Source organism: Podarcis filfolensis, assembly GCF_964270895.1.
Source record: "Podarcis filfolensis genome assembly, chromosome: 16".
Lineage (NCBI taxonomy): Eukaryota > Metazoa > Chordata > Lepidosauria > Squamata > Lacertidae > Podarcis > Podarcis filfolensis.
In genome coordinates, this window is record NC_139620.1 from 19,356,952 (window position 1) to 19,381,949 (window position 24,998).

A 24,998-nucleotide genomic window follows, 5' to 3' on the forward strand; every position below is an offset into this window, starting at 1 on the left:
TCCGAGGGCCGGATTTAGAAGGTGATTGGGCCACATCCGGCCCTTGGGCCTTAGTTTGCCTACCCATGGATGAGATGATCTTCGGGGTCCCTTCCAACTCTACAATTCTATGGTTCTGTAGTGTGCCTCCACAGTCTGAGGCAGCAATGCTTCTGAATGCCAGTTGCTGGAAGCCCTAGGAAGGGAGAGCGCTCTTGCGGTCGGATCCTGCTCGCAGCTTTCCCGCAGGCACTATGTCTATGTTCTGCCCCCTTGTTGGAAGCAGAATGATTCCTCGTGATTCCTAGCAGGTTGAGAGAGTGTTATGGGGCTCAGATGCTGCTGTCAGGCTTTCCATCCCAGAGGCATCTGACTGGCCAAGGGGACAACAAGATGCTGGATTGAGTGAGCCTTGGGCCTCATCCACCAGGGCCCTTCTTGCGTCCTTGTTTTCAAATGTTTTAGGAAACATGTACGGGACACGGGTGGCGCTGTGGGTTAAACCACAGAGCCTAGGACTTGTTGATCAGAAGGTCGGCGGTTCGAATCCCCACGACGGGGTGAGCTCCCGTTGCTCAGTCCCTGCTCCTGCCAACCTAGTGCAGGAGATAAAAAGTGCAAGTAGATAAATAGGTACCGCTCCGGCAGGAAGGTAAACACCATTTCCGTGCGCTGCTCTGGTTCACCAGAAGCGGCTTAGTCATGCTGGCCACATGACCTGGAAGCTGTACACCAGCTCCCTTGGCCAATAAAGCGAGATGAGCGCCACAACCCCAGAGTCAGCCGTGACTAGACCTAATGGTCGGGGTCCCTTTACCTTTACCTTTAGGAAACATGTACAGCATAGACTCATGGACTTGGAAGGGTCATCTAGTTCAACCCTCCCCCCCCCGGTGATGCAGGATTTTTTTGCCCAACGTGGGTCTCGAATCCCTGACCCTGAGTTCAAGAGTCTCACGCACTGCCAAGCGGGGATGCAGTAAATTATAGGGGCTAGTGGCTAAAGCAGATAAATATCTGCCAGTTCCCACACCCCTCAAGCGCTGGATGCGGTGTGGCGCTTTCCTTGTTACCATGACTGCCTCCCCCAGGAGATTTTTGCCTGGAACAAACAGAAGACAGAGCGTTCCCAGTGGGGTTGGCTTTGGTGATGGCGAGAGAAATCAGCACTGGGTTCCTCAGGTGTGCCTGGAGCGTGGCAGGCTCTTGGACCCTGAAGGAGCCTTCTCTCTCTCCCTCCTTCTCTATTAGTGGCTCCTGCTTCCTCGAGATTTAAAACTCGCCAGCCCCTGCAAGGAAGTCTTGGCTGGTGTAGCTGAGGCTGCACCTGCAGTCAGTCCCCCTGCTCTCTTGCGCCGGCGCTGCTGATTTGTGACTCGCCGGGACTCTGCTGAACTTCAGCTGTTCATCTCTCCCTCCACGTCCGGGGCCCTGGATTTTATCCAGAGCTGCAACCGCCTTTGCAGAGATGGGCTCTTCCCACTCGGTGCCGGACGAAATCCAGGAGCTTGCAGACAAGACGGGCTGTGAGTATACAGCTGCTAAACTTTCCTCTCGTCGCTCCCCAGTGACCTCCCTCCCCTGTAGGACTTGGGAAGAGAGGGTTTTGCGCTTTCTCCCTCTTTTCCTTCCAGTCCCCCCCCTCCCTTCCCTGTACATCCCAAGGGCAGCTGATCCTTGGCGCAAGAATGTGGCTTGACAGCTTGAGCAACTCCGGGCTTTTTCCTCTGTGGGTGAGAGGAGGAGGGCTTATCTTTCAGCAATGTGTTTGAAATCCTGGCAGTGTCCGTGAGCGTGCAAGTGATGGCATCTAGCAGAAGCCGCTCAGCTGGGGGGAAGAGGAAGTTTGCAAAGGAGACCACCAGTTTCGCAAAGCGTTTTGTGTCTGCAGGCTGCGGTTCGGGGCTTTCTGAGTGCTTGTTGGCATGTGCAACCTGCTTTTCTGTTCAGAGCCTGGAGTTATGCATCTATATCTTGCATACTTTTATATGAAGATCTATAGATACACACACACACACACACACAGAGAGAGAGAGAGAGAGAGAGAGAGAGAGGGCTGTTGCTGCCACCCATGTCTCTCTCCAACCCGCACACCTTGGACTACAAATCCTCCAATGGGGGCTGCGTGATGACAGCCTTACCTTTATATGTATATAGGAGTATAGATATGGTTTTAACATAAAATGACATTCATCGGCTCTGACAAACCCTGTAGTGTTACATGCATATCTTAGCCACATTAAGAAGGGAACATTGAGTGAGGACACTGTCAAATAACCGAATGATCGACTGCATTGCCAAGGCTTCAACTGCCCATGACATAGCCTCTCCATAATTAACAGAGAGAAGCTGGTGTGACATCAACATTACTTTGGTTTGCATAGCTGATCAATGGGAGCCACACTTTGTCAAAACGACCATGTTCAGTTTGGCCCTTTTGTGTTATGTTATATGCTTGGAAAGAGCCAGATCCTGAACTTCCTGCCATCTCCTTTGGGGTCTTTCCAAGGGGAGGTGATTTCTAGGTGGGTAGAGGTGAACACAGCCTGGCAGCTGTGCCTCAAGTATAAGGGGAGGGTCTTGGTTGGTGTCTAGTGACAGGGGGGCCAGAACAGCATTAGGGAGGGTTCGATGTCCGGCCCATAATACTGGAGACATCAAACAGGCTTTGCCAAAACCCAGTAAGCTTATCATACTCCCGCCATCTTGCAAACTTAATAGCCAAGACATTTCCCCCCAGCTGTCTAATGCACAGTGGCGCCATTGCTTCATTTCAGGAAAACCCAAGTTTTGCAGAACTGCAAAACGTCATCCGAAAAAAGAAAAGCCAAATTTCCAAGAAGGCAGTTGGGGGTGGAAGAAAAAACAGAGTAAGGAAGTGGTCCTCAACAGTCAATGTAGATCAATATTGCCTACACTGACTGGCAGTGGCTCTCTGGGGTTTCAGTCAGGCTTTCTGTCTCCCAGACCTGCCTTGAGTTGCTGGGCATGGAACCCAGGGCCTCCTACATACAAGGCAACTGCTCTGCCACTGAGCTATGGCCAACTAGAACCCTGAATAGACTCCTTTCCAATGACCACATTATGATGCATGGGGGGGGGGCAGGGAGTCACGGCCCTGGGTGCGCATTTTTAAGGGGGTGCCCTCACAAAAGGCATGGAGCCCTGGCAGCTGAGGCATGGTGGCAGGCGGGTGGGTTTAGTGGGCAGGTGGATGGAGGCAGCGGACGAGGAGCCTGTTGCGAGGTGGGCTCTGTTCACCCTGACAAGGTGCCCTCCTGGTACATACTCCCACCCCAGCTGCCTAGTCCACCAGGCATGCACGACACTTTCCCCATCCCGGGTGCCAGCAATCCACGCTATGCAGCCGGTTGCTGATTCCATTTGTAGACATAGGAAAGCTGGTAGAAAAAGAATGGAGACTGTGGTCCTCCTAGGGTTGAGCTGCAGCTCCCATCACGAGGTTGATGGAGTCCAAGCACACCTGGAGGGACCCTGGAGGGCCAAAGGTTCCCTTTTTAATAGTGGTAAGAACCTAAGAAGTAAACCTGAAGGAGCGTCTCCACCCCCATCGTTCTGCCCAGACACTGAGGTCCAGCGCCAAGGGCCTTCTGGCGGTTCCCTCACTGCGAGAAGCCAAGTTACAGGGAACCAGGCAGAGGGCCTTCTCGGCAGTGGCACCCGCCCTGTGGAACGCCCTCCCACCAGATGTCAAAGAGAAAAACAACTACCAGACTTTTAGAAGACATCTGAGGGCAGCCCTCTTTAGGGAAGCTTTTAATGTTTGGCAGACCACTGCATTTTAATACTTTGTTGGAAGCTGCCCAGAGTGGCTGGGGAAACCCAGCCAGATACCCGGGGTATAAATAATAAATTCTATTCTATTCTATTCTATTCTATTCTATTCTATTCTATTCTATTCTATTCTGTTCTGTTCTGTTCTATTCTATTCTATTCAGAAGAGCCTGCTGCATCAGGCCAATGTCCCATAAAGTCCAGCATTCTGCTCTCACAGTGGCCAACCAGATGCCTGAATGGGAAACTTGAAAGCAGGACCTGAGTGCAAGAGCACTCTCCCTCCCTCCCTCCCTCCTACCCCACCAACCACTGGTGTTGAGAAGCTAGTAGTCATCAATAGCCTGGTCCTCCATGAATTTTGTCCAGTTCTCCTTTGAAGCCACCTAACCTGGTGGCCATCCCTGCCTCCTGTGTGGGAACAAGTTTCATAGTTCAACTCGGTGCTGTTGGAAGATTTAGGGCAGAGAAAGGAAAGTCCACAGCGTACAGTGGAACAGTGGAACTCTCTCCCCCATGAGGCAGTGAAGGCCACCAACTTGGATGTATTTGAAAGACAAATGGATGAATTCATGGGGGAGAGGGCTATTGACGGCTACCAGCCATGATGGTTATGCTCTACCTCCACATTTGGTGGCATCAGATGCCCACAAGTTCTGGTGTTATGAGAGAGAGAATCATAGAATCTTAGAGTGGGAAGGGACCCAAAAGTCATCTAGTGCAACCCCTTTCAATGCAGGGGTTCAATCTCTGCTGAAGCATCCATGATGGAATGGCCACCCGACCTCTGCTTAAAAACCTCCACGGAAGGAGAGCCCACCACTTTCCGAGGGAGACCGTTCCACTGTCAAACAGCTCTTACTGCCAGAAATTTCTTCCTGATGTTTGGTTGGAATTTTCCTTCTTGTAACTTGAAGCCATTGGTTCAGGTCCTAGTCTCTGGAGCAGCAGAAAACAAGCTTGTTCCCTCTTCCATGTGACGGCCCTTCGGCTATTTGAAGATGGTTATCATAGAAAGTGAGCTCCATAGTTGAACTATGTGCTGTGTGATAACAGAAGTAAGAGTTGTAGTAAGAGTCGCAAGAGCCATAATAATAGCTCTAATACAGTGGTACCTCAGGTTACAGACGCTTCAGGTTACAGACGCTTCAGGTTACAGACTCCGCTAACCCAGAAATAGTACCTTGGGTTAAGAACTTTGCTTCAGGATGAGAACAGAAGTTGCGGCGCAGTGGCAGCAGGAGGCCCCATTAGCTAAAGTGGTACCTCAGGTTAAGAGCAGTTTCAGGTTAAGAAGGGACCTCCAGAACGAATTAAGTTCTTAACCCGAGGTACCACTGTATTACTTTGAAGATATAATACCAGCAAAATGTGACATTGGAAGAAAAGAAGAAGCAGAATACATTCCCAGTAATGAGACAAGTCAATCATCTCGTACACACCAGAAATGGGTTGTATATATTTCTTCAGCAAACAGTTTCCATTTTTATGGCTTAGGACTGTATATGGATATGCATTATCCTGCACTTTATTAAACCAGTACATTAGAAATAGACTCTGTTTGTTCTACAAAGCAATTGTAGAGCTGACCTCCCTCTTACTCTTAATTTATTAGTTCATTAGTTTTACCATGTTTGATCTCCCTCAGACTTGAGTTAACCCATCTTTTCCTGTCAGAGTTCTTATCTTTTTCCAGTGGTATCAGAATGCTATGTGGGCAGCTCTTAATATGCGGAAGACAATTTCCTTATCTATTAAGAGCAGGTGTCTAACATAGCCAATTAAAAATAACCAGGAGGTCAGATGGGAGTGCATACATCCTATGGTTATTTCAATTTCTGCTTATTACATCGGCCCAACATTTCCTTCCTTTTTCGGACAAGCCCCCCCCCCCCCAATATGTGGTCTGTCCCTTTAGCAAAATCACTTAAATGACACAAACCCCGTCAAGAAGAGCCCTGATAACAGCTGACAGAGCAAACCAAATAAAAAATGATTTGAGGAGAGAAGGGCAGAGAGGTTCTGTCTTTCTTAGTTCAGGAACTAAGAAAACGCTGAACAAAAAAAAACCCATAGAGAGGAAACCTCCCTCAGCCAATCAGAGCGTCCGCTGCCCTAGCGAAGGTCATGCCACTCTGCTAAGCAACACCACCCACTGGCCCCCTCTTAGCTAATTGACTTTAAAACGCTGGCAGAACAAATCCTTAAATTACACCCAGGAAGATCTTTGCTGCTGCACTGCCAACAGTTCCTTCGAATGGCCCCCAATTCCCTCTCCTTGTACTGTGCGACCAAAGATAGGGAATGCATGTTATCTGTGTGCACACATGCATGTGTATTGGTTGTGCCTCTGTCCTCAGTGGCTGGGGTCCCAAGAGGGCAGGGAACAGGTTTAGCTGCCGAAGCATCGATGTGCTGCGCCCTTTAAAAATTATACCCTGTCTTTCCTTAAAATTCAATATCTCTGAATGCCAGTTGAAGAGAGAGTTTCTGTTGCACTCGGGTCCTGCTTGCAGGTTTTTCATGGGGGGGGGAATATCTGGTTGGCTATTGTGAGAACAGGATGCTGGACCAGCTGGGCCGTTGGCCTGATCCAGCAAAACTCTTGTTTTAAGGACTACAACAAATGAACAAACAAAGAATTATGGCACAAAGTGCATCTGATGAAGGGGATCCCAGCCCTCGCAGGCCCTTGGAATTAATCGATTTCTTAATCTTGAAGGCGCTGCAGCAAGTGCAATTCAGAAAAGTCCCCGCTGATCCTATATGTTTCCTTAGGGAATTAATTAGAAATTTTTGCTCTGCTCTGTTTTATTCTTGGCATCCGTTGCTGATTTCTGTTGTTCCTGTTGTTGGGTGTGGGGGGGGTTTGTTGTCATTGTTGTTTAAATGGTAAATGTGGTGTTTCAATTTGTAAACCACTATGAAATGCAGCTCTTTTAACTGCATAGAGAAGTTTTAAATGTTTGACGTTTTATTGTGTTTTTAATATTCTCTTGGAAGCCACCTAGAGTGACTGGGGCAAACCAGTCAGATGGGCGGCATATAAATATTATTATTATTATTATTATTATTATTATTATTATTATTATTAAATGGGGAGAGATTTGGTCTGGTTCAGATATTGACGCAAACCTCCCTAATATGCATATTCTGAAACAATATGTGAACTGAAACACATCTGTGCACTGAAATTTGCTCTTCTCCGAATTTCAGGATGCCGTTCTCCCAAAGAATAATGTACGAAACAGGTGTGCCTGTGTGTGTTTATGTCTGAGTTCTCCCCTCAGAGAACTCCAATTCCCAGAAGAGGGGAATAGGAATTTTCCTAACAACTCTCAGCACCCTTAACAGACTACAGTTCCCAGGATTCTGTGAGGGGAGCCACGGCTGTTTAAAGTGGCATGATGCTGCTTGAAATGGACAATATGGGACCACAGAGTCTCCAGTCAATGCTCTTAACTTTGGAAGAAGCCCGCTTATTCTGAAATATATGGGATTTTTTCCCATTCTGCATATAAATTCACATAATATGTTCTGGTGAGGGAGAGGGCCACTCAGGAAAGGAGGGGGGGGGCAGCAAAATCCTTCACAGACCAGCCTGAAAAAAGCACCTTGAACTGGTGTTGAATAAGCAACTGTGAAAAGAGGTTGCTGGACTAGACAGGCCATTGGCCTGATCCAGCCCCGCTCTTCATATGTTCTCACACAGAAAGAGAGAGAGAGAAAGACAGCCCCCTTTCACACCATATGTAACTTTGTGCTGGATGGGATAATTGTGATGCTTAGCTTATTTTATTTTTTTAGCTCCTGTTTGGTTCATAGCGTTTTATAGATAGCAATTGTCTTATTGGTGATCTGTTAATTGTTTTTATAGGCTCTATGCTGCGTTTGTGACGTTCTGTTCTTTGTTACGTTACTGTTGTTTATTTGTTTGGAAGCCGCTTTGAGATCCGTTTGAATGAACAGCGGCGCAGAAATACAAGGAATCAAATCAAACCTTACCTTTTTCTATCTCTAGCTAAAGCTCGGGTGCCTGGCCCAGTTAACAGGCAGCAAATAAATGTGGGGGGGGGGTTGTTGCTCTGAGCCAGAGGTATCGCTGACCCTTTTCTTGCGAAAGAGTAGTTTGCTCAGCCGTTTAAAAAAAATGTTTATTTCAGTCTTCTCTTCTGGGAATAAAGCATATTTGCTGAGGCATGGTGGTGGGGTGCATCGAGAAAGAAGACGCTCTAAATAGAACATTCTCTCTTAGGTGATGGTTAGTTGACTCAGGTGGCTTCTTCCTATAGCTGACTTTTGGTACCCTAGGCTGTTTTCAAGCCAATTCTACCGTAAAGGTAAAGAGACCCCTGACCATTAGGTCCAATTGTGACCGACTCTGAGGTTGCGGTGCTCATCTCGCTTTATTGGCCGAGCAGCACACGGAAATGCCGTTTACCTTCCCACTGGAGCGGTACCTATTTATTTACTTGCACTTTGATGTGCTTTCGAACTGCTAGGTTGGCAGGAGCAGGGACCGAGTAATGGGAGCTCACCCCGCCGCGGGGATTCGAACTGCCGACCTTCTGATCGGCAAGTGCTAGGCTCTGTGGTTTAATCCACAGCGCCACCCGCGTCCCACAAATTCTACCTTAGGGCCACACAATCTGTGTGCCCAAACACTGGAGCTGTAAACATTTATTCACAGGTGATATTCAACAGGTGTGCAGTCTGTGTGTACAACAGTTGGAGCTGTAATTGTACACTCTTTTTCGCACAACGTACATGTGTGTGTGGAGACAGCTGGCACCTGTGTTCAGTGTAACATGTGAGCATGCCTTCTATGTGACTTGAGTCACATTGATGCTGCTAACCTGCATTTCTGCCCCTTCTTTATACAAGTAGCAGCCTCAGGACTGCGAGGGATGCAGTGGCAACAGGTTCGCTTTCTGTCTCTGCCTGAGTCCCTGCCCAAAAAAGAAAATGCAACTCCCAAGTTGCTGTTTGCATTTCAGGGAGCAGGGAGAATAAATAAGGTGTGATAAGCTCGCAGTCTTCAAATATTTGAATGGGTGTTGCATGGAGAGATTTTTCTTTTGGGTGCTCTGCTGAGTTCAACAGATTTGAGTTAAAAAGAAGGGAAGAGAATTTCCTGATGGTGTACCTGTTTTAACAGTGAAGCACTCTGGCTTTGAACTCCTTTGTTAAAATCTACCTCTCCATGTGCTGCCCTGTAAGTTTATTGTGGCAAAATGTTTTGTGAATTAAGAACATAGGAAGTCGGAGCATTTCTCCATCTAGCTCAGTATTGCCTCCACTAATCTCTATTATTATTATTATTATTATTATTATTATTATTATTATTATTTTATCATCACTATTTTATTATTGTACATACATGTAAATTTTTCATCTATTGTGGGAGCCTTTTTTTCAGCTGCACCATATGGTCCATGTTATTGCTGCCTCTGACAATGGAAGCAGAGCAGAGCCATCACAACTAGTAGACACTGATAGTCTTATTTGTTGTCTATGAATTTGTCCAACCCTCTTTTAAAGCCATCCAAGTTGGTGGCCATCACTGCTTCTTGTGGGAAGGAGTCCTGCAGTTTAACTGTGTGAAGAAGTCCTTTCTTTTATCTGCCTGGAATCTTCATTGGAAATCTGCAAGGTCTAGTGTTAGAAGAGAGGGAGGAAAAACTCGTCTCTGTCCCCTCACTCCATGCCAGGCCTAATTTTATACACTTCTGTCGTACTGCCTCTTACTTGCCTGTTGTGTACTGAGTTGAATAGGATCCAAAATGCAGCAGTCTGATTGGTCCTAGAACAATAGGATCCAGAATGCAGCAGTCTGATTGGTCCGCAGGAGCCACCCAATCCAACTCCAGGTGGAAGTGAATCCGCAACCTGATTGGCCTACAGGAGAATCCCAGAATTAGCCAATCACGTGGGGCCCATTGTGTAAATAATGTATATAAAGCAGTCACCAACAAAGAAGATGCCAAGAAGAGGGCGATATTCTTCAGCGTCTGTGGAGAGGAGATGTTCGAAATCGCCCGGGCCTGAAGACATCGCTACTGTTCCTTACAGAACAATAACGGAACGGCTGAAGGGGCACTTCTCGCCGCAGCCCTCGGTAGCGGCTCATCAAAATGCCTTCTACGCAAAGCGGCAAGCCCCTGGGGAAAGCATAACACTACCTTTTCTCCTAACTAAAAGACCTGGGCGCAGCACCCTTTCCTCTGAAATCTATAGTGGGTAGAACATGGTACACACTTCAGTCAGCAGCCTACCCCTCTGGGAGCCAGGAGATCTCTCTGTGCGCCTGTGTGGTGCTGAACGAAGAGACGTTTATCTTCTGTATAACTTAATTACTGGCTGATAGTCAGATGAAGCTTCTAGAGTGAGCTAGTGGCTGGAGAACGCACCCCATGTTCTCATTTCAGAGAGGAAGAAGGAGTTGCAATGTAATCAGCAGGAAGGAGAAAGCCTTAGTTATATGGAATAGGTGTGGGGGGCCAATCGGGGGCCACATGCCAGTGGTGGGTGGGGCCAGAGGCAAATGTGGGTGGAGCATTGAAGGTGCAATTCACCTTTGTACAGTAGGCTAGTTCAGGCATCCCCAACCTTCGGCCCTCCAGATGTTTTGGACTACAATTCCCATCATCCCTGACCACTGGTCCTGTTAGCTAGGGATCATGGGAGTTGTAGGCCAAAACATCTGGAGGGCGCAGGTTGGGGGTGCTTGAGCTAGTTTCTCCCCACAAACACATTCACTTATCCTCCATCCTAGTAAACATTATCAGAGTTCGGGGACATTTCCCAGTCAGGCGAAAACACTCAAGGACGGTGCAAAGCAAGGTCAGGGAGGAGTGTGGCCTGAGGAGCAGGGGTGTGGCTTGAGGAGAGTCCTAAGGGCCATATAGAGAGGTCTGGAGGGCCACATTCAGGCTTGAGGTTCTGCACTGTGGCTACAGCACTTGGCTGGAAAAAGAACCCTAAGGAAGTCTTTTAGGGTGTGCTCTTTTGCTTCTGGGAAGAGTTTGGAAGAAGAAGAGTTTGGATTTGATAGCCCACTTTATCACTACCTGAAGGAGTCTCAAAGCGGCTAACATTCTCCTTTCCCTTCCTCCCCCACAACAAACACTCTGTGAGGTGAGTGGGGCTGAGAGACTTCAAAGAAGTGTGACTGGCCCAAGGTCACCCAGCAGCTGCATGTGGAGGAGCGGAAATGCGAACCCGCTTCACCAGATTACGAGTCCACCGCTCTTAACCACTACACCACACTGGTTCTGGGGACCTGTCCCTCTTGTAAGAAAAGCACGGTCTGGATCTATGCCTTCAACCAGCCCTCCCTGGAATGTCCAACCCTTAGAGCAGTGGAGGGCAGCGCATGCAAAACCCCTTGGCTAGACAATGGTACCCGCAGGCTAAGGAGTTCAGCTGTTCCCAAACCGCAGATAAGGAAACGAGTGGCCCACGCCCTGGATGTGTGATAGAAAGGCTAAAGGGAAAATGGAAAGTTCTCACTGGCCGTGATTCATCATGGGCGCAGCAATGGCCTCACTTGAGCTTGGTATCTTTATGGTCAAAAGGTGACAGATATCTTATAACCTGCATCTTTTTTAAAAACAACAACTGTACAGGTTAAACAGGCACTGCAGAAGTGCAAAAGCAAGTGTGCAAAGGGGCAGCTCTCTATCGCCGGAGCAAAACCAGCTACAGTGATCGCAGAAGGGAGTGGCGCCTGACAAAAGGCTGCAGCCAGATGCCGTTCCAGGAGCAGAAGTGGGTGGAAGGAACTGATCACTTAGAAACAGGGAAGCCAATCCCCAGTGGCAGTGTTTTTAAAAAATTTGTTCGCACTCTGTTGTTTAAACCTGCCGCAAGGCTGTAAATCAAGCAGTTGCTCTGATGAATGGTTGCGTGTTTGGTTTCGGCCTTAATAATAGGGTACATACACTTGTTGGTAAGTATTTATTAAAAGAAGAAGAAGGAGAAATCCAAAATGTGTCCATGGCACAAGTCTCTCCAGAAGGGTGCAACTGCATGATTGAGGTTTTATAAGCATGAGCTGAGAAGTGTCTTGAAATATCAAAATCCCTCTGATGCAAGAGGAACCCCCCCCAAAAAAAAACTGCTGTTGTACTAAGGGGCATAACCTGCTCCTGTGAGTGGAAGGTGTTATGGAGCAACCTGAGGATCTCTGCTTTTCCTAAGTTTCTAGTCCTCGTGACTTGAAGAAAAACCTGGAGATTTGAAGGGCATGTACGGTGGTGGAATGATTGGTAGATGCAGGTTGAAGTTAGGAACTTTGGCTCCAGTGCCCTGGGTCAAATACTTTAGGAACTTAGGAACTCCATGCCCCATGCGTTAGTAAAACTGCCTTATGTGAGGTCAGTTGGACCTACCTCAGTGTTGCCTGCACTGATTGCCAGCAGCCGACTGGGAAAGACTCATGTCTGAAATCCTAGATAGCTGCTGCCAGTCCGTGTAGGCAGTAGTGAGCTTGATGGACTCGGTGACCTGACTTTAATAAGGCAACTTCCTGTGTCAAGGTCTGGACCCGTTGTCCCACAACATCTGGAGAGCTACAGGTTCCTGCCCTCTGCTTTTCTGGGCGTTCGCTTTGGAGAAGAGAGCCTTAGAGATCCTCCGGGGTCTCTATAATCCATGGGTCAGCAAACTAAGGCCCGGGGGCCAAATCCGGCCCAATTGCCTTCTGAATCCGGCCCGCAGACGGTCTGGGAATCGCCGCATTGATTGGCATGGGGATTCTGATTGTTTGGGCTGCACCATCCCCCCCCACACCTCCTCCCTCCTGGCTTCTCCCTGCCCTGCCTAGAGGGGGCTGGCCTTTGTTGAGCCACGGTTGACCGAGCGCCATTTTAAGCAGCTTCTCTCCAGAGCCAGCCCTTTCATGCCGCTCATCGTCCCTCCGCCACCGCCAGCTCCTGCCGCTTGCAAGGCACAGGTAAGCAGCTACCGGGCTTGTCCGGTGCTGTGGAGAAGGGAGGGGAGAGCTGTGGGGGGATTTCCCCCCAAAAAATATAGTTCGGCCCCCCACAAGGTCTGAGGGACAGTGGACTGGCCCCCTGCAGAAAAAGTTTTCTGACCCCTGCTATAATCCATTAGTTGAGAGCTGGACGAGTCCTGCCATCGCCGCAGCAGTGCAGGTGCAAGCACACAGGAGAAGAGGGCAGTCTCCAAAGCAACATGTGCGGCAATGGTGTCAGAAGTGGAGAAGGCTTTTTGTCCTGTGGGTTAAGAAGGGGCGAAGCTGCCCAGGAAGAAAAGAGCCCAAATACAATTTTTGGTCTGCAAGGGCTTCGCCTCCTGTTTCAACCTATTATTTGAGCAACGGCCCCGTCTAATTAACAGTAATTGCATTACCTAATGGTTAATTAGGTAATGGCTGGGCTGGCAGTTAACGTGAACATAGATTTATAGGCATCATCAGAGAGATGTCCTGAAATGTCAGCATCCTCACAAACGGTCTGATTGGAAGTGCTTTTGGCATTCCTAACAAGCCACTCCGCTGAATATAAACAAGATCTTTAAATTTGGGTTTCATAAGGCGTCTATTTGGACGCAGCTGGGAGTGCCTGCAGATTTGGAAGCTCTGCTAGCCAGGCTTTCTATTAGATTAGAGGGGGCGGGGAAAATTGGAAAGATGGAGAATGGGATGTCTGTGGCTTTCCCTAGTTGCCTGACCCCAAGTCAGGAAGACGGCACAAAGGAAAAATCGATGGGCCCCTTCCAGAATTCCTTTTTATTATGCATTTGTGAACATCTGTGCTCATGCTGGTATCAGAGCAGTTATACATGATCCTACTTTCAGTATTTGTGTGGCTTTAAAGGAGGATTGGATACATTCACAAAGGAGAAAACGATCAATGGCTACTAGCAATAGCGGCTCTGCTCTGCTGCCGCGATTGGAGGCCGTGATGCTTGTGGATCCAATTTCTGGAAACCGCAGAAGGGGAGAGAGTTGCTCTTGTGCTCGAATCCTGCTTCACGGTTTCCCATCTGGCTGGCCACTCTGGGAACAAGATGCTGGATTAGTCTCTCTCCCCCCCCCCCCACTTTGGCTCACTTTACGTTCTTATGGCTATGTGCTTTGGAGTTGATTTCAGTTTACAACCATGAGGGCTAGGAACTTATTTTAAAAATTCAAGTATACAGTGGTACCTTGGGTTACATACGCTTCAGGTTACATACGCTTCAGGTTAAAGACTCCGCTAACCCAGAAATATTACCTCGGGTTAAGAACTTTGCTTCAGGATGAGAACAGAACATTAGCTAAAGTGGTGCTTCAGGTTAAGAACAGTTTCAGGTTAAGAACGGACCTCCGGAACAAATTAAGTACTTAACCCGAGGTACCACTGTACATCGTAGCCTCCCTCTGCCTCTGGCTTCTTCTAATTCTTAGGTAGGCACCATATTCTGTACTCTGTGACCCAACAGTGCTGATGGAGACATCCAGGTCCTCCGATTCCTTGCACAATTCAGATGCCTTTAGCGGGTAAGACTTGCTAATCTGACTTGTTGCTGGCATCATTCTGTCTCAAGAGACAATGGAGTGCACTTCTGGAGGTGGTCAAATCACTGTATTAGCAGCACCGAAGTGACCTGTCCAGAGCGCAAGTCTGGATAGTGCACCTGGAGGTCCTGGGCTGCCCAGACGGAAGACAGGCTCTAGCAGGTTGAGCAGGTCAAGAAGGCAATTTTGATACCTGCTTCAGAGGGAAGTGAGGGGCAGATGGGGCTTGTCAACCTGAAGGAGCGTCTCCACCCCCATCGTTCTGCCCGGATGCTGAGGTCCAGCGCCGAGGGCCTTCTGGCAGTTCCCTCACTGCGAGAAGCAAAGCTACAGGGAACCAGGCAGAGGGCCTCTTGGTCTCGCTGCTGTGGTCCAAAGGAAAGCAGAGCAAGATGTTTGGCACCGACTTGGCTGCAGGAGTTGCTGGAAGGAGATGTACAAGGAGCCATCCAACCACCTTAGGGACTCCACTCCAGATTTGTGTAGGGTTTACTCCTTAGTCTTTTCTTCTCCCCAAGCTATCCCACAAGGCAGCAGAGGTTTAGGATCAGAGTTTTCCTTCTCTTAGATGCGCTGCCTTCCCAGGTTATAATAATAATAATTTCCCCAGCCACTCTGGGCGGCTTCCAACAAAGATTCAGAATACATTAAAATGTCACACATTAAAAACTTCCCTGAACAGGGCTGCCTTCAGATGTCTTCTAAATGTCAACTACCGTATTTTTCGCTCTATAAGACGCACCAGACCACAAGACACACCTAGTTTTTGGCAGAGGAAAACAAGAAAAAACATATTCTGAATCTCAGAAGCCAGGACAGCAAGAGGGATCGCTACGCAGTGAAAGCAACAATCCCTCTTGCTGTTCCGGCTTCTGGGATAGCTGCGCAGCCTGCATTCGCTCCTTAAGACACACACACATTTCCCCTTACTTTTTAGGAGGGAAAAAATGAGTCTTATAGAGTAAAAAATTCGGTAGTTGTTTGATCTCTTTGACATCTGCTGGGAGGGCGTTCCACAGGGCGGGCGCCACTACCGAGAAGGCCCTCTGCCTGGTTCCCTGTAACCTTACTTGTCACAGTGAGGGAACCACCAGAAGGCCCTCGGTGCTGGACCTCAGCGTCCGGGCAGAACGATGGGGGTGGAGACGCTCCTTCAGGTTGACAAGCCCCATCTGCCCCTCACTTCCCTCTGCAGCAGGTATCAAAATTGCCTTCTTGACCTGCTCAACCTGCTAGAGCCTGTTTTTGCATGCAGAGGAAGTCCCTAACTCGCTGAGGGTTTGAGACCCATTGGCTACCCTCTCCTGATTTAGCCGCCCAGACAAAGCTAATTCCCAGGGTGTGGCTGCAACCTCACGCTGGCAGCTTCTAGGAGCCACAGGTGAGTGCAGGGTGGGGACCAAAGGTGGAAAACCTATCCCAGAAGGCGCATGATGTGTCTCCCACCGGAGGTGCTACAAAACTTGACTGAGTGCTCCTTAAATGTGAGGATGGCCACTGAGGAAACAGTTTGGCTAGTTTGCACATTTGTAGGAGGGTCTCTCTGGAATCCTGTTTCCTCGACAGCCACCGCAAACAGCTTTGATATGAGCTTTGTCACGTCATCCTCCGGATGAAGAGCAGATGGTTTGGAAAATGAGCAGGATGGAGCTTGTGCAAAAAGAGGTGGTTGCCATGTTCTCTCTCATGGTGGCAGAAAGCAGTTCCTTCCCCCGCCCCCCAGCAATCCCTGGCTCCATCGCTTATTAGCACTGCTATTTATTAATGGATTCAATTTTTATGGGCTACCCTTCCTCTCAAGAAGCTGAAGGCATTTCTATCTCTCTATCTCTCTCTTGCATCCGCACAGCCCCCAAGATTGCATTTAGCTCTGATTCCTGCGTTGCAGGAGTGGGCGGCGCTGTGGTCTAAACCACTGAGCCTCTTCGGCTTGCCAATTGGAAAGTCGGCGGTTCGAATCCCCGCAACAGGGTGAGCTCCTGTTTCTCTGTCCCAGCTCCTGCCAACCTAGCAGTTCAAAAGCACGCCAGTGCAAGCAGATAAATAGGTAATGCTTCAGCGGGAAGGTAAATGGAGTTTCTGTGAGCTCTGGTTTCCGTCATGGTTTAGTCATGCTGGCCACAAGACCTGGAAAGCTGACTGTGGACAAACGCCGGCTCCCTCAGCCTGAAAGTGAGATGAGCGCCACAACCCCATAGTCACCTTTGACTGGACTTAATCATCCAGGGGTCCTTTACTCTTTTTTTTTTTTACCTGGGCTAGAATGCCCCTGGGCTCTCTTCCAACTCTGCAATTCCATAAGATTGGGCTAAGAGTCAGTGAAAGGCTACTGTTCTGAAAACCAGCAGAAGGCAGTATTTTCTCCAGATCTCTCCATTTTGGAAACAGAAGCCTTGAGGTTTTTTTGTCCACTGGCGGGGAGTTCCTTTCCAAATGGACACACCAATCCCTTACTGGGGGAAAACTCAACCTCTTTGGAAATCACAATTCCAAGTTCTGGTTTGTAGCGTTAAGTGCCTGAAGTTTATATGATGCTTTAAAAAACAACAAAGAGGAAAAATGTAAATGCAAAGTAAACTAAACTTCCAGATGTTTAAAGATTTATGGGTCCCTTAGTTTCCATGGCAATAATGATGTCAGGCAGTGAGAATGTCAAAAGTCAGTAGCAGGCGGGGAGGGGGGCATGTAGAAAGCTAAATAAAAGGGAGGAGGGGGTCCCTTTTTTGTAAGAATAAGAAAGCTACCCCCAAATTAGCTTTGTGTTTAAAATAGCAAAGCTGCATAAAGGTCATGGGTTGGAATCTGCAGCATCTGCGATGGAATGAGAGTACATATACGTGGGAACCCAATGATCAAATGATACCATGAGTGATTTGGAGCAGGGATTTTTATTTTCTGGAGCATTTGAAGTTTCATTCCCCACCCCCTCTCTTTTAAGTTCACTGTTTATTTTTAAGATTTGTTGCATAATGCGTAAGATTGGATTCGAATAATTTGATGATGGCGACAGCGACAAAGACAGCAGAACCGTAATGTGATGGTTTGCATCAGAGAGGTGAAAGGAGCCAAACCTGAAGGTCACAGCCAGGCATAAAGACCAGTTTGGGAAGCTGTAGGAAACATTTGATCAAGGGTCATAGAATCATAGAATTGTAGGGAACGTGAGGATCATCTAGCCCAAGCCCATGCAATGCAGGAATCTTTTCCCCAACTTGGGCTCAAACTCATGACACTGCGATTAAGAGTCTTATGTTCTACCAACTGAGGAGGTCTGGGTAATAGGTTCACCCAGAGGTAGTAGTAGTAGTTGCTTTTTGTAGTTTGGGGTGTTAAAATGCCCCCCCAGCTATGTACTGCTAAAGGGGATCCCATGTGCCATATTTGTTCTCATCCCTGACAACACAGTGCTGCTGGGTCAGTGTTTCCAGGGTAAAAGACCTGTCTCTGGTCTACCATAGTTTGAGTATCTATGTTTGGCCCCAGGGACGCAGGTGGCGCTGTGGGTTAAACCACTGAGCTTACCGATCAGAAGGTCAGCGTTTCAAATCCCCGCGACAGGGTGAGCTCCCGTTGCTCGGTCCCAGCTCCTGCCCACCTAGCAGTTCGAAAGCACGAAGTGCAAGTAGGGAAGGTATCGGTAAATGGTGTTTCCGTGCGCTGCTCTGGTTCGCCAGAAAGCAGCTTAGCCAGAAGCTGTACGCTGGCTCCCTCAGCCAATAAAGCAAGATGAGCCCCGCAACCCCAGAGTCATCCACGACTGGACCTAATGGTCAGGGGTCCCTTTACCTTTAGCTTTATGTTTGGCCCCACAGGTTTAAATAGCAGTTTGGAAATGGATGGCAAGGTGGGGTGGGGTTGGGATAATTTGATCAGGAAAATGCTTGTGCCGTGGTTCCCCTGAATCGGGCCCTCTTCTTTTAGAAGGTAGCCTAGTGGTTAGAGTGGAGGGGAGAACTCCTTTCAGCCAGAAAGCCACATTCCTTCTGGGGCAATTTTTGGGGAAGTGCTGGGCAGGGCCAGAGACAAAAGTGGGGAAAGGATCACAGTCTTCCTACCCTATGCCAGAGTGGCACACTGGATTGCACCTGATGCCACCATGCTTGTCCACTGGCTGTTTTCAGAAGTGTACCAAAGCTCCCTTGTGTCCTTGTACTCGCATCCCCTGCCCCAATTCTGGCCCTTGCCAGAGGAGCAGAGCCAGAGTGGAGATGTGCAGTTTTTGTGACCCTCTCAGTCCTGCCCCCTTGATGGGGGTCAACCTCACCAACCCCCAGGTATTCCCCAGTTTGTTTTACAGTGGTAAAACCTCGGGTTAAGAACTTAATTCGTTCCAGAGGTCTGTTCTTAACCTGAAACTGTTCTTAACCTGAAGCACCACTTTAGCTAATGGGGCCTCCTGCTGCCGCCGTGCCGCCGCCGCCACGCAGTTTCTGGTCTCATCCTGAAGCAAAGTTCTTAACCCGAGGTACTATTTCTGGTTACAGGTAGGTAGCCATGTTGGTCTGCCATAGTTGAAACAAAATAAAAAATAAATTCCTTCCAGTAGCACCCTAGAGACCAACTAAGTTTGTTATTGGTATGAGCTTTCGTGTGCACGCAGGTGGTACTGTGGGTTAAACCACAGAGCCTAGGACTTGCCGATCAGAAGGTCGACGGTTCAAATCCCTGCAATGGAGTGAGCTCCCATTGCTCAGTCCCTGCTCCTGCCAACCTAGCAATTCAAAAGCACGTCAAAGTGTAAGTAGATAAATAGGTACCGCTCCAGCGGGAAGGTAAATGGTGTTTCCGTGCACTGCTCTGGTTCACCAGAAGCGGCTTGGTCATGCTGGCCACATGACCCAGAAGCTGTACGCCGGCTCCCTCGGCCAATGAAGCGAGATGAGCGCCGCAACCCCAGAGTCGGTCACAACTAGACCTAATGGTCAGGGGTCCCTTTACCTTTACCTTTAAGGTGCTACTGGAAGGAATTGTTTTATTTATTTTGTTTCTACTATTTTGGGGTTAATGGAGTCTGTAACTTGAAGCGTCTGTAACCTGAAGCACCTGTAACCCGAGGTACCACTGTATTTTTATTCTTTTTTCAAAAAAAATAATTGTGCACTATGTGCTTTGACGTTTTTCACCACTCTGGGATTTGTTTAAGCAAAGAGCAGGTGATAAGTGCCCAAAACAAATGGTTGGTTTTGCCTGGGTTGTATAGGGAGTGGCGGTGAGATTGAGGCTTCTTGACATCGTCAGTAGAGCAGAGCAGCATTATTTCATGAGTCAGCGTTAATAATCATAACAAGCGCCAGTTGTCAGCTGGCCTTCAAGAGTGAGTTTCCCTTCGGGTTTTGTTTTGTTTTGTTTGCAGTTCGTGGAAAGGAAGTTGCTGAGTCACAAGCAGATTTGAGCTTCTGCTTTCTTTCCAGAGACCTGGGACCTTCTCTGCTCCTGCAGAAAGGCATTAGCCCAGGGCGGGGGTCTTTTTTCCCAGCCCAAGGGTCAAATTCTGTTTTGGAGAACCGTCCAAGGACCTTGCACCTGTAGTGGGCAGGGCCACAGACAAAAGTAGATGGAACCACAAATGTAAATGTTATTTTAGTACAGTAGCCTAGTTTCTTCACTCTTCTCCACCCTCCATGCAGCCAAGGACACATTTCAGCCAGGCAAAAACACTTGACAAGAGTGCAAAGGACTCGTGAGGGGTGTGGCCTGGGAAGAGTCCCGAGGGCCAGATAGAGAAGCTTGCAGGGCCACATTTAGCTCCTGGGACTGAGGTTCCACACCCTGTACTAAGTTGTGCTTTGGCTGTGACTCCTGCTTTGGCAGGGGTGTTGGACTAGATCAGTGCCTCCAAAACTGTTTTCGACTACAATTCCCATCATCCTTGACCAGTGGTCCTGCTAGCTAGGGATGATGGGAGTTGTAGTCCAGCAACAGCCGGAGAGACCCAAGTTTGAGGAACACTGGAGCAGATGATCCTTTGGGTCCCTTCCAACTCTACAATTCTATGGTCCTATGTCAGGGGGAGCAATGGAGGGTTAGGCACTAGCCAGAGTCTCTATAGGTATGTGGCTTTTCTGGGCGCTGATTATCACCAGGCACTCCCATCTACATTGGCAGAAGTCGAACTCGTATCAGTTACAGGCTGGAACTTGGCAAATACCTGCCAGTGTTCAGCAAGCTGTTATCAGCTGATCAGGTTATCAGCTGGGAGAGGGCAGGGTTTTGTTTTGTTGCGCACACAACCCAAAAAAGAAGTGTCAGTGGAATGGAGGGTGGGTGGGTGTGCGCGCGCACAAGAATGCAACAGCAACTCCAGAACTGAGAGCAAAAGTTGGGTCCATCTAGCTGAATGACATGAGGGTGCTGTGGTTTGAAATGGAGGGCTTTTATGTTCAGCTCCGTTAGCTGATCAAGGGGCACAGCTGGATGATGCAAGTGGTCCCTTTTCATTTCCAAAGATTCTATTGTCATATATTGTACTAGGAGCTGCCCCCTCTGCTCACTAACCTCTTTGGCTACTCCCTTCCCTCACACTAGCCAGTCCTCCCTCTCTTTATACCTTTCTTACCCCCTTGACTATTCCCCCACAGCTCACCCCAACCCAATAGGCAGCCACACAAACTGCAGTGTGATGACACCCTTACGTTTCTATGTATATAGGAAGATACCAGTACTAGTCCTACTCAAAATATGAATGGATGTAGCTAAGTTAAGTCCACTTATTTAGATGGGTGTGCTCCGAGTAGGGCTAGCATTGGATACAAGCCTAATGCTTTTTAATTTATTCTTTAAGTAGTAGTAGTTTATTAATGCTTCGGCCATAGGCCATTCACATATAAGGTAGATGGGTACAGTACAAAAACCAGTAGTATAAAATACTGCATAATTTTTTATTTTATTTTTTAGTAAGTGAAGCTTTATTCTGTTTCTCCTGCTCTAAAACGATTTCCTTTTTTGTTCTTAATCTGGTTTATTGCCTAGATTTCGTTTTAATGTGTTTTTTTCCCTTCACACCTTGGATGTCCTTGCCAAGAGCGAAGAAGAGGCGTTTTTGAATATATTTTAAAATAAACTATAGTAAATATATATAAATATAAGTTTCCTTCCCTCTGAGTGCAGAGGCGTATGTGATCCAAATCTTTGTAGTCTCTCTCTCTCTCATATCTATTTATCTAATCAGCTTTGGGGGATATGATTATTTCATGGTTTATATTGCTGCTGGTTTTCCCCTCTTGTATAAAATAAGGTTTCGTATGAGTGTTTTGGCCTGTGAAATGTTTTCCGACCCCTTTTTCTATTTTGAAGAGTTCTTGTTTTGTTATAACGAGAGGTTTTAATTTTTAAGGTGCAGTTATGCATGCAAGCTGCGTTTCGGAGGTCTTTGCCCTGAAATATATATAGATCCCCAACTACTTGTGTTATGTACTGAAGTTCTCACCCTGGGCCAGCAGGGGCATACTGTAGATAGTTTTCACTCAGGTCCACATATGCAAAAAAGGGATTGAAAGTGACGTTCAGTGATTGGATAGTTACAGAAAATGGTTACTGTTGCGTTCTAGTGGAGCTCTATATAAGCAGGCTGGTTGAACCCTTCAGTTCTGTTCTGGCCTGTGAATAAACCCATTACTTAACAACTTCCACGCCCCCTTTCAGGTCAAAGACCCCCTAAACACAATCACATATACAGTCACTTTAAAGTGGCTAGTTGCCCAGGTACAGTGGTACCTCGCAAGACGAAATTAATTCGCTCTGCGAGTTTTTTCGTCTTGCGAATTTTTCGTCTTGCGAAGCACGGATTCCCTGGGTATTAACGGTTTTAAGAAAAAGGAAACAAACTTGCAAGACGTTTTCGTCTTGCGAAGCAAGCCCATAGGGAAATTCGTCTTGCGAAGCAACTCAAAAAACGAAAAACTCTTTCGTCTTGCGAGTTTTTCGTCTTACGAGGCATTCGTCTTGTGAGGTACCACTGTATTTAAAGGAAACCTCCTTTCCATTGGGACTGGTAGGACGGAAGGCAGGGAGCCCACCAGCAGGGGGAGCCAGAGCCTCTGGCAGGCAGAGCCAACTGATTCTAGCTGAGTCCCCATCTTCCTCCGCCTCCCTGCTGAGTTCTACAGTGGGTAAGATACTGAGACTGTAAGGAGGAGCAAGCTGACAGGCAGGGGCATCCCTAGACAGGTTGTGAGTAAGAAGGCAGGCCAGTGGAGGCTGCTTGAGGGCAGGCTGAGCTTGGTGGGGCAGTGCCCCTGCCCACCTGCCCAAACTGCCTGCCTCTACTGCTCCATTCATGCCAACAGAGGCTTCCCTTTCAACGCAAAGAGCGCCGTTGGATATTCCAGGAGAAAATGGTCCTTCCTGGTCTTGTTTTGCATCTCAGCCAAATCCTAAGGGAGATGTTTGAGCATCTCCTGACAAGTTAATTTGTATTTCTTTTGCGATGCAAAGCAGTTGTGGGACTTCCAGTTTGATCAGACAAAGAGCCTTAACCCTTACTTCTTCTCTGCCTCGAGATTGCACACATGGCTTTTCGGGGAAACACAGTAGTGGTGACCTGTAATATGATCTCATCCACCCCCTTCTTTTTTCACCTAGAAGGATTTCTTAAAACTGGAATAGGGGACTTGTGGTGCAGGTGTTTCTGGGGGTGGGGAAGAAAATAAATCCAATCTGAATGTAAAGGCAAATCAACCGCATTTGTGCTTTCTGAAACAGTCGTACGCAAACTGAAACAGAGCCACGCTTCAGAATCCATACTGTGAATTGCACTTTCTCCATCTCAGGCTACATGCACTATGGGAAGATGTGCTTAAAGTGTGTAGTCTGATTAAAAAGTGTGCTATATTTTTGCAAATCTGTTTGCCAAAAAATATCGGGCAAAATTGCATACAAAAATCAGCCACAAAATGCTGGTGAATTTTCATGAATACAGTGGTACCTCAGGTTAAGTACTTAATTCGTTCCGGAGGTCCGTTCTTAACCTGAAACCGTTCTTAACCTGAAGCACCACTTTAGCTAATGGGGCCTCCCACTGCCACTGCACCGCCAGAGCACGATTTCTGTTCTCATCCTGAAGCAAAGTTCTTAACCCGAGGTACTATTTCTGGGTTAGCGGAGTCTGTAACCTGAAGCGTCTGTAACCCGAGGTACCACTGTATTAACAACAACAACAACAACAACAACAACAACAACAACAACAAAATAAATAACCTCATGTGGAAAACTGAACTTAAAATGGGGGTGGAAATGAGAAAGGGAGGGAAATTGAAATTGGCATATTTGCCCATCCCTAGTGAAGGGTGTTGTTTACAGGTATGTCAGGGTTAAAAATAATTTAATGGAGTGTCTGTCTGTCTCTTATCTCCATAGTCACTTCAGATCAAATTGAGAATCTGCATCGGCGATTCAAGCAGCTAAGTGGGGATCAGCCAACTATTCGGTACAGTATTACCTGTTCTTTGCCCTACATCATAATGGATTAATTCAGTGCTTTTCTTCTAAAAAGATGTTTACGGGTACTCTCATTTTGACTCAAGAAAATCACCATTTTGTAGTTCAAATCGGGGAAAATAAATACAGTAAATGGACAAAGTACAAAGACTCACAAAATGTTTGAGGGTATGCATACCCCTGTGTACCCCCAGAAAAAAGCACTGGATTTATTCTCTAAGTGTGGATACTTAATGAAGCCCAATGCTAGGAGGGTTCACATGTCACATGAAGCAGGGCTGCCAGATGTTGGGAATTTCGTGGACATAGGTGGGTAAACAGTGTCTGGGTGGAAATCCCTTGAATGTCCTGGAAAATTCATTTTTTATGAATTTCCTTTAAAATAGCTCAAAACCTCTCTAAGATTTTCTTTTGTGGGGGAAAGCTCGACAACTTTTGTGTCTGGATTTCCACTTTTTGAAATACGGCAACCCTACATTAAGCAACTGTACCATCTGTGTACCTGTGTACAGAAGTAGTTGAGCTGTACGCACGTAAATTATTCCTATGGAACTTTCAACAAAGTATACAATCCTGTAGCAGAGACATCACCTTGCCAACAAAGGTCCATATAGTGAAAGCTATGGTTTTCCCAGTAGTGATGTATGGAAGTGAGAGCTGGACCATAAAGAAGGCTGATCGCCGAAGAATTGATGCTTTTGAATTATGGTGCTGGAGGAAACTCTTGAAAGTCCCATGGACTGCAAGAAGATCAAACCTATCCATTCTGAAGGAAATCAGCCCTGAGTGCTCACTGGAAGAACAGATCGTAAAGCTGAGGCTCCAATACTTTGGCCACCTCATGAGAAGAGAAGACTCCCTGGAAAAGACCCTGATGTTGGGAAAGATGGAGAAGGAGAAGGGGACGGCAGAGGACGAGATGGTTGGACAGTGTTCTCGAAGCTACCAGCATGAGTTTGACCAAACTGCGGGAGGCAGTGGAAGACAGGAGTGCCTGGCATGCTCTGGTCCATGGGGTCACGAAGAGTCGGACACAACTAAACGACTAAACAACAATAAATACAATTCTGTGTACCTGCATACATGATACTTGAGCTGTACAGACAGACAAGCATTCACTATTTCACGCAAACACTTGTACATGCATGTGTACGGACAGCTTGTACCTGTGTTCAGGGTAACAATGCGTGTACAAGCCTAGTCTCATCCATCATGAGATGGAGGCGTCCGAAGTCTTGAGGGTGAGGGAAGAGAACCAGAGCAT

At 47.5% G+C, this 24,998-nt stretch overlaps 1 protein-coding gene across 2 annotated transcripts in view; it reads left to right on the forward strand.

The window, feature by feature from the left end:
* Positions 1–1,111: 1,111 nt before the first annotated feature.
* TESC (tescalcin) overlaps positions 1,112–24,998 on the forward strand; it is a 32,740-nt gene continuing 8,853 nt past the window's right edge. The window contains exons 1-2 of one of the 2 annotated variants that reach the window (XM_083590644.1): positions 1,112–1,505; positions 23,654–23,723. In XM_083590644.1, coding sequence (XP_083446770.1) covers positions 1,448–1,505; positions 23,654–23,723 — 128 coding nt within the window. In that variant the 5' untranslated portion in view covers positions 1,112–1,447. Of the gene's footprint in view, positions 1,506–4,531; positions 4,638–23,653; positions 23,724–24,998 lie in introns of those variants that run through there. The other variant, XM_083590643.1, reaches the window with a different exon arrangement.